At 33.8% G+C, this 9,149-nt stretch overlaps 2 protein-coding genes across 2 annotated transcripts; one reads left to right on the top strand and one right to left on the bottom strand.

The window, feature by feature from the left end:
* Positions 1–84: 84 nt before the first annotated feature.
* Positions 85–2,163, bottom strand: LOC127799372 (putative protein phosphatase 2C-like protein 44). The gene is made up of 5 exons (XM_052333356.1): positions 1,947–2,163; positions 1,256–1,561; positions 775–1,036; positions 355–509; positions 85–250 (listed from the first exon to the last, which is right to left on the bottom strand). Exons 1-5 carry the CDS (start codon positions 1,977–1,979, stop codon positions 113–115), a joined length of 894 nt encoding a protein of 297 aa, XP_052189316.1. The 5' UTR covers positions 1,980–2,163; the 3' UTR covers positions 85–112.
* A 1,792-nt stretch (positions 2,164–3,955) lies between these two features.
* LOC127800609 (glycolipid transfer protein 1-like) lies at positions 3,956–6,392 on the top strand. Its single transcript, XM_052335319.1, has 6 exons — positions 3,956–4,074; positions 5,235–5,290; positions 5,435–5,565; positions 5,768–5,903; positions 6,026–6,160; positions 6,255–6,392. The coding sequence occupies exons 1-6, from the start codon at positions 3,957–3,959 to the stop codon at positions 6,288–6,290; spliced, it is 612 nt and encodes a 203-aa protein (XP_052191279.1). The 5' UTR covers position 3,956; the 3' UTR covers positions 6,291–6,392.
* The last annotated feature ends 2,757 nt before the right edge of the window (positions 6,393–9,149 follow it).

Below are 9,149 nucleotides of genomic sequence, written 5' to 3'. Positions count from 1 at the left end.
GCTTCATTTCCTTAGAAATAAGCCATTTGTTGGATGGCATTTAAGCTGTTTCAAAACCTACTCTTTTGGGTCATTTTTCAATACCCAACTAGTGAAAGCAACCAAACAGTTTTCAGTCAAAACGAATGACCAAGCAGGCAATGCTGCTTTTGCTCATCCTATTCGCAGCCTCCATAGCCAAGCACTCTGCAGCATCTTGGGGATCCTCCTTGTGCTTGATGAGATTCACAGCCTCTTGATTCTCCATCACCTGCATGCATCACCGGAAAATTAATTGGAGTGACAAAAGAAAGCTGAATCAAACACTACGGAAACTGCAAGTTGGTAAGATGAAGCTGATTGATCGTAAGTTGCCTTCCAGATGCCAGCGCTTGCCAAGATGACAAACTCTGTATCAGAATCTATTCTTTCATCTCCAACAACAATTTCCAAGCTCTTCCATGGCTTCTTGGCCGCTGCACTTCCCGGCTCCGATGCCAGCCTACACACTTTAGGAATGCGCACGAGTCCTAAAGTTGCGTTATAATAAAAAAATGTGAATTAGTAGTATAACACTATACGTCTTTATTCAAAAACACTAATTGAAGGTGATCTTTAGTAAATTATTGATGTAGAATCAGATTTTATAATAAAAAAACGTGAATCAGTAATATAATTGCATATGTTTTTACTCAAAAATGTTAATTAAATATGACCTTTAGTAGATTATTGAAGTGAAATTGGATTGTGACATATAATAGGTGAAGAGAGATTGCTGATAAAGAGTTTGCTTGCCTGGAAAGAGTTTCCTGGACCAGTGCCTCTTGGTGCCTTGCCAGTTCCTTCTACTGATGGGATAAGCCTCACCATCCCTACACACAACAGCTCTGTAATCACCAATATAAGCCATTACAAGCCTTTCACCATTGATGACGAGGGCAGATGCTGAGCCCCCTGGCTTCCATTTCTCCTCTACTTTCGCTGCCTCTCTCATCCTCCCTCTTGCACCTGCGTATGCCTTTCTCATTGTCTCCATGCTCTTCCTCCTTAGCTCATACTGTAAAAACAATAGAATATCAAAGATAATGACTTTTGGCCCTCTCAAGTGGTCTGAAGGGATAAAATCCCCCATTACCCCCTGATTTATAACTATTACAACACGAGGGGTGAAAGGGAGATTTCATACCCTTGAACCACCAAGTCGGACCATTTGGGAGGATAAAATATATATATATATGCCATTGTCTGACCCCAAATCATTATTCTTTTCTTGTACCTGTTTGGGCTTCTTGTCGAACAAATTTGATTGCATGTACTTGGCAACTCCATCTCCAATTTGGGGATCAAAAACACCAAAATACCAGAGCTCAAGCCCTTCAATCTCCTCTCTCTGCACCACAACCCCCGAGTCGGAGTCTCGCCGATCATCATCATCATCTAACTCATCTCGGAATGGTCGATAATCTGCAACGTAGTAGCCATGTGATACCGGCGCCATCCATGAAGGCTTGCTCCCAAGCTCGGACCCTCTCTTCTTCTTGCTCTCTCCGTCTCCTATCAGAAACCTTCTCAGCCTTGATGCCTGGTCCAATTCAACATCAAAATCACCCATCATGCAGGCACGGCACTTAACGAACAATCAACATTCATGAAAATAACTTCTTTGATGAATGATCATGAATAACACAACAGTATTGCCCCCTTTGTTTACCATCTGCAAAGAGTATTCTTTTCGTGTTATGATCCTAAATATCTACTGATCAGATCTTTTCCTTTTCCAATAACCCATGAAGACGACATGGTTACACAGATATATACATGTATATGCACAAATATATGTTATATTTAGAGAGAGAGCTTGAACGATCCAACGGCGACACAATTGTCTCCTAAACCATCTCATAGTCCAAGAACCCATGTAGATGATGAATGTGTATGCACAGAGAGAGAGAGAGAGAGAGAGAGACCTTGAGCTTGAGATGAAGATCCTTGAATCCCATGTTGTTGTTGAAGTATGAGATCGATGTTTCTTCTCAGAATTGTGGTTTATGAGGACGACAATGGGATAAAACTGTTACATTTTCAAAAATGAAATCTTGAGGGGAGCGCGAGAGAATTATCCGGGCAAGAAGAGAGGGAGAGATAGTTTTTTTTTTTTTTAATCTTTCCCGTTGCTTCAAAGCTTTGGAGTTTCAGAGAGATGTTTAAACTTCAAAGTCAATGAGGAGTCTAACGCCGGTAGGACTGTTCGAGGAGTCAACGCTGGTAGGATTGTTCAACCGTCCCCCCATTAACGGTCCCATTAATCTGCTAATTATTGACTCATTGCCATGAATTTTGGGCGGTTTTTGATTTTTGATTGATAACGAAAGCTGTTTATATTTTGAAATACCATTCAAATAATTAATATTACACATAATATTAATATAAAATATTTTGTGCTACGAGATTGTGCATCGTGTCTGTTTGAAGGATTAGGTCTTGAGTTTCGACTCACAGCTAATCTATCCATTCACCCAAGTCAAGTAGCAGACAAACAGCTAATCTATCCGTTCACCTAGTTCAAGTAACAAGCAAACTATGAGTTTATAGAGAAGGTGAAATGCTCATAACCGAATGCTAATTGTGATATGGACCCTATGATTGATATTACCTACAGTGCCATATTGGATTTTTATTTTTTATTTTTTTGCATTTGAACTAATCATTTACAATTTTATCTAATATGTAAAATCAATTTAGAATGAATGTATTCATAATAAACATATCATTTTAAGTGTTATATAATAATAATATTTATTTAACTTCCAGGTAAACATTTTTTTTTACTTATCTATATACGTAAATTACATAAATATTATTATTATATGACCTTTGACATATCAAGTCAGCATAAACACATGCCCCTCTAGAATGGATAAACAAAATTATTTTCAATTGAGTCAATTTGAATCTATTTAACAAAATTAAAAAGATTGAATAAAATTACAGGTTCAAAAAAATGATTGAATTATTTTGATGATTAGCGGTTTAAATTTTGTTCTTTCGATTCTTCAACAAAGGGGAGATGTAAACAATGGAATGTTCCGTATCGCGGCGGAACGCAAAACCCGCGGAATTCAGTACTTCATAAACCGTTAATTCAGTTTCTCCCATTATATATTTAATTCTAATCTCATTTTAGTTTACTTCCTTCCTGTCTGCAGAGCCATAAATGAAATTTATATTTTTGTAATCATTTAGAAATCCAATTCTCTCTCTCTTTCTCTCCACAAATCTCTCAGGTTCTGATCTCATTTTCTGTGATTAATATTCGATTTCTTGTTATTATATCAGTATTTGTTGATTAATGGAAGCAGTTTTAATGATCTGATCTACGTTAGTTTGCATGCATAAGTACAATTCACTTGTTGTTCGTTTCTCTTATCAGCTACGCGTATGCTTGAATTTGTGTTTGTTCTGCTGTTGGAAGTATATCTGTATTTGTCAATGCTCCAGACTGCTTCCTCCTTGCATTCTATCGATTCTAGAACGAATTTGTATCGTCATGCATATGTAAATCTTCATTTCGTGTGTAAACTATTGTGATCTTTCTGAATTTGGGCTTTAATTTACAACGACAGGGATCCCTTTTAATTTGTTCGCCAAACCCTAGTTTTCTGTTCTTTCTTTGAATTATGTGTTGTTCTATGTATTAATCCTATGTTGGATTGTGTTTACGGGTACGAGAGGTTTTCCCCCCCTCCCTTCGGTGGCAGAAATATTCAATTCTTACTGTGCATTTATTTTTTTAGGGTTCTACAGAGAATGTAATTATTCTTTATCAGTTCATAGCTTTTCATCTAATTTTAAAGCACCCCATTAATAAAAGAAATCAAGGGTTCATGATCTAATTATGTGCTGTGATCTTCAAGACTTGATAAAACATTGATGATGTCTGAAATGTCTCTGGATTGTGCAGTAAGTAAACCTTGAAAATGGAGGGCACTGCGTTTGCTCCTTCTCTGGAGGGAATGAAGCATATCAAAACTGGCCAAGGAGAACTGTTGACGAAGCCTTTCTTGGATGTTTGTAAACACATACTGCCTATTCTAGGTGGATTTTCTTCTTAATTTTAGCCAGACATAAACAGTCTCAAGAGGAAGAGTTACCTGTGTTTGATTAGAATTGTTTTTCATGGAAAATATCACATCAATAGAAATTTTTTTATGTTTGCATGTTTTATTGCTTAACATTTTTCATGGAAAATTTTTATGGTATAATACATTAAAGTATGTTTTGACCCATTTTTCATAAAAAAATTGCAACTAGGGGAGGTGGGAATTGTTTTTCATGGAATTAGAAAATGTTTGATTGGAAAAGGATGGAATTGGAAAATGCTTGATTGGAAAAAAAATGGAAAAAGATGGAATTGGAAAATGCTTGATTGGAAAAAGATGGAAAAGGATGGAATTGGAAAATGCTTGATTGGAAAAAGATGGAAAAGGATGGAAAATTCCCACCTCCCTTAGTTGTAATTTTCTACGAAAAATGGGCCAAAATATACTTTAATGTATTATATCATGAAAAATTTTCATGTAAAATGTTAAGCAATAAAAAAACACGCAAGTATGAAAAATTTTCTGTTGATATGACACTTTTCATGGAAAATAATTTCAATCAAAAACACTCTAAGGAAAATGGTTTCCGGTATTTTATATCTAATTTTTTCAAATGGAGGGAAAGAGAGGCTTTTCTTTTGAGTAAGTGTAACTTGTGTTATAGAGAAGAAGATAGAGATGGTTTTTAGAAAAGAAAAAAATTGCAGAAAACCCCATTTTTCAAATTTCCAAATTAGTGAAGAAAATTTTTTAATTTTGGAAAACCACGTTTTCCAAATCTTTATTTTTTGTTTATAAAATTTTTATAATTTAAACAAGTTCTCTAATTTTTTACTATGTGTGAAGTAATTTCAATTAAACATTCCTACTTCTTTTTGAGTATTTAGAAGTTATTTTCATATATTGTAGGAGCATCTTATTCTTATGACCTTTTTTCGCCCTCGTTTCATGGTTCAATCAGCTAGCCATTTTCTAGATGCAACTTTCCTAGTGTATGTTTTGCCTATCGTTCATGCCACCAACCTAGGACCCTTGTCCCAGCACAAGCTAAAATGTGGCCATTTAGTGTTTAGCTGCTTAATGAGGCATGCTATATAATTCATTAGCTGCTTGGGCTTGAAAATGCACTGTAACTCTTGAAATTTCTGATGCCAGATAAATTTGGGGCTGCTATGACTGTGGTGAAATCTGATATAGGTGGTAATATATCGGTAAGATACTGTTTCCATAACTTGAGATTAACTATTCTCACTTGAATATTTAACATGACAGTCAAATCAACAAGTTTCTGAGGTGCTCGTGTTATAGGTCTGATATAGACTTTTTGATGACCATCCAAAATGTTTTATTTGTAGAGGTTGGAATCTAGATATTCATCCAATACATCCAGATTCAACTATTTGTTCGGTTTTGTACAAGCAGAAGTTGAAACAAAATCAGCAAAATCATCATCGAGTTGTACGAATGGTCTTCTTTGGTTGACAAGGTACACATGATAATTTGATAACATGAACATACATGTTACATTTTTCTTTAGAGTTCAGTATTGCTCCTTATCAGATCTCCTTGTAGACAAGTTCTCACTGTCATGTTCCTTAATCGATCAGAATTAGAGTGCCATCACGTACATTGATCTTTGACGAATTCTTCTTCTCATAGTAAGGGGCCAATATGAATGTATTTTACAGAGCAATGGATTTTTTGGTGGAGCTATTCCAAAACCTGCATGACCATCAAGACTGGACATTGGCGCAAGCTTGTACTGATTCCTACGGCAAGACTTTGAAGAAATGGCATGGCTGGCTTGCTAACTCAAGTTTCTCTGTAATGTTCTTGTTGCCTGCTCGATCATATTTCATATGCTCTTAGATGATTAGTAGTAGTACAATTACAATATGTGCTTCTACTTTGTAAAGCTTCTGGCTTACATTGAAATGGAATCACAGGTTGCTATTAAGCTTGCTCCAGACAGGAAGAAGTTCATGGAGGTGATTGGTGGTGGCAAAGGGGATATCCAGGCTGACATGGAACAATTCTGCTCGACCTTTTCGCCAATTCTTCAAGAGATCCACAAGTTTCTGGTGAGATCCAAAACTTCAGTTCTAACCAAGTTTGGGTGGATTACAAAACCTAGTTCTTGTTGGTTAACACAGTGTATTATTGGTATTGATGCAGGCTAGAATGGGCTTGGATAACATGAAAGCTTCATGAAGCCAGACATTCCCAAAGAGTAGCTCTTGCTTTTGTTAAGCCTTCAGATCCCCAGTTAACTTTATCATTCTTTCTTGTTACTAATTAAATACAGCTCTGTGGAAATCATTCATTCATTGTCCATCCTTTTGATGGGTACTGTTGTGAAGTCTCTCTTATAAAGTGTTTTTTATTTTATTTTATTTTATATATTTGGTTTAAAAAATAAAAATTAATTATATTAATAAAATTTGATCTCATGATCTCTAAATAATAACTAATTTCTTAAACAACTTTATTACTACATCAAGACTCATTTTGTCTAAAAATTTGCTTAAAGAAATGTTCATGGTAAATTGTAATTATTAAATATCACTTATTGAACTTTAATTTACTTTTTTTTATTTTTTGTATACGTACATAACATGAGTTACCTTTCTATACATATATATGAAAATTATAATTCTGTCCCATTTAAGAAAATCACAAATTATAAATCAAATTAGAATCTAGAATTAAGAGAGCAAGAACAAGAATAATTAATGGGCAAAAATGTGTTCACATTTGTATTTTGAGAACTATCCCGTTTATATAGTTCGATTTCTCAATAGATAAGATATCGACATTTGGAATTGGTTGATCGTGATTCGTAGGCCCGCAATGAGAAACATGAGCACAAATGCAAAGAGGAGAAACAAATGAAAACAAATAATAAGTCACACACATGGAAGTTTTTACGTGGGTTCGGCCAGAATAATGCCTAATCCACGACTATTCTTTGGTTATTCTGGCAGAGTAACAGTATATTATTATTGTCAATCCCCTTACAATGGTGTTTTTAACCTCTATTTATAGTGTGAGGTGTTTATAATTTTCACAACATCCATAAATGGAAGGATAATGTCACGGAGGACAAAGTGTCCTTATCAATTCTATAAAATTGGGAGTGGATTCCGTATTATCAAGGATTTGGTTTGTCTCGGGTAAAGTAGATTGGTCTCGCCTCCATTTATTCAACGACTTTGTTGTTATGAGAGCTATACAATTAGACTAGCGAGTTGGAAGCATCGCTGAGAGCTCGCTTGGTTCTGCGATCTGAGTTCGGGTCTTAACGACGTGTAACCTTATTTTGATAAACTCGACCTTGAGCCTATTGGGATTCTGGAGATTGAGCCAACTTGCTGGGTTAAGTCCAACCCATAAGAAGTGGTTCGAGAAATACTGATAACACAAACAAAATTATTGACGAAGTTATATTTCATGAATCCTAAGCTTGATTTCTGACAGTGATTGCCTCAAGAATCTCGAATCGAGTTGAAAAGTATTCACAATATGAGTAACTTTTCTAATAAAAAAAAAAGGAGTGTGAAACATATATTTATCGATTAAAAAACATATGTCAAGTCACAATTAACTCATACTAAAAAATATATAATATTATCTTCATAAATATCGACCACTCATAAAAAGCAAAGAGAGGATTTGAATATCAACCACTCATAAATAGATAAGAATGGAAGCATACTCTTGTTTTTTATTTCTTTCAAAAGGTCATGTGCAATGAGTCACTTGAAGATTTTAGAGAATCGTATGGATCAGTTTTAACATTCTTGTTTTTCTTCAAATTTTAGTCTTTTATATAGTGTTCATGTCTTTAATGCATATTTTGGAATATCCTAAATAAAAAAAGGGCAAATAACAAAAAAACCCAAATATTTTCATGAATTTACAACTTTATTCAATTATTTTAATTTTGACAATTATATTTTAATTAGGTATAATTTTATCTAACACTTGAAATCAATTTGTGAGGCATATGTCATTACTAATGTGGCACTCCACGTGTCATAAAAACAAAAATATGAATAAGTTTTACATGTATACATAAGAAAAAAATAAAATTGCTAACTTGAGTTAATGTTAGAAAAGATCCAAATAGCCCATTAACTCGAGTTAACCATTTTATTTTTCATATTTTTTTTATTTTTTTATGTATATATTTGGGTCCTACTCATTTTGATTTTTATAACACATGATATGCTATGTTAGTAATGACACACGTCTTGCAAATCGATTTTAAATGTTAGATAAATTTGCACCCAATTAAACCAATTATGATATAGTTACTTAAATTGAAATGATTAAATAAAGTTGCAAATTTGTGAAAATATTTGATTTTTTTTTTTGTGATTTGCCCTTCTTTTATGCCAGATATTCGAAAAGATACATTAAAAGCAAGAACACTATATAAATGGCTAGAGTTTGAAGAAAAATGAGGATGCTAAAACTGATCCATGTGATTCTTTAAAGCCTTCAAATACCTCATTGCATGTGATCTTTTGAAAGAAAAAGAAAATGAGAGTGTTTACATTCTTATTTATTTATCTCTTGGACACCCAAGAAAAATGTTCAACTTTCTTATATATTCTAAAACTTTCTCTTGTATCTTTTACCATCACTTTATTGTGAAGTTGTAAAGATTAAGTCTTAACCTTTTTCAAAATGTATTGGTTGTGGCTTATTCAATCATAAAAGTCGTTTGTTGTAAATGTTAGTAATTGAACATGTTGTAAAAGCTATCCAAAAGTGAGTTTGTATTGACTAAATCTTTGATTGAGAGCCAAGGTAGTAGAGTAAGCAAGCAGTCCAACCATTCTAAAATTCTAGTGTGTTGCAATCTTTTATTTTTTGTTCATTTTTAGCTTTAACTTGTTTGAAATTTTTATAATGGTGAAAGCTTAATTCACTATTCTTAAAAGTGACAGATTTAGAAATTTTAAGCAGGGTGGGCAAAAATTAAATCCTAAACTCTGAACTCTGTCTAAAATTAAAATAATATAAAATAAAAAAATATATATCAATAAATTATATAATCGACGT

The sequence above is a fragment of the Diospyros lotus genome, chromosome 4 (assembly GCF_014633365.1).
Source record: "Diospyros lotus cultivar Yz01 chromosome 4, ASM1463336v1, whole genome shotgun sequence".
NCBI classification, from domain to species: Eukaryota; Viridiplantae; Streptophyta; class Magnoliopsida; order Ericales; family Ebenaceae; genus Diospyros; species Diospyros lotus.
The sequence above is the reverse complement of the archived record's forward strand: the minus strand, read 5'-3'. Positions and strand labels throughout refer to the sequence as shown.

What these genes read in the sequence shown, in the direction of transcription:
- LOC127800609 (XM_052335319.1), top strand. Translation starts at nt 3,957, where the DNA reads ATGGAGGGCACTGCGTTTGCTCCTTCTCTGGAGGGAATGAAGCATATC. An exon ending in GGTCTTCTTTGGTTGACAAG is followed by an intron (nt 5,566 to 5,767) that starts GTACACATGATA and finishes TGTATTTTACAG; the next exon opens with AGCAATGGATTTTTTGGTGG. An exon ending in TTGCTAACTCAAGTTTCTCT is followed by an intron (nt 5,904 to 6,025) that starts GTAATGTTCTTG and finishes ATGGAATCACAG; the next exon opens with GTTGCTATTAAGCTTGCTCC.
- LOC127799372 (XM_052333356.1), bottom strand. Translation starts at nt 1,979, where the DNA reads ATGGGATTCAAGGATCTTCATCTCAAGCTCAAG. An exon ending in ATCTTCATCTCAAGCTCAAG is followed by an intron (nt 1,562 to 1,946) that starts GTCTCTCTCTCT and finishes GAATTGGACCAG; the next exon opens with GCATCAAGGCTGAGAAGGTT. An exon ending in TCGACAAGAAGCCCAAACAG is followed by an intron (nt 1,037 to 1,255) that starts GTACAAGAAAAG and finishes TTGTTTTTACAG; the next exon opens with TATGAGCTAAGGAGGAAGAG.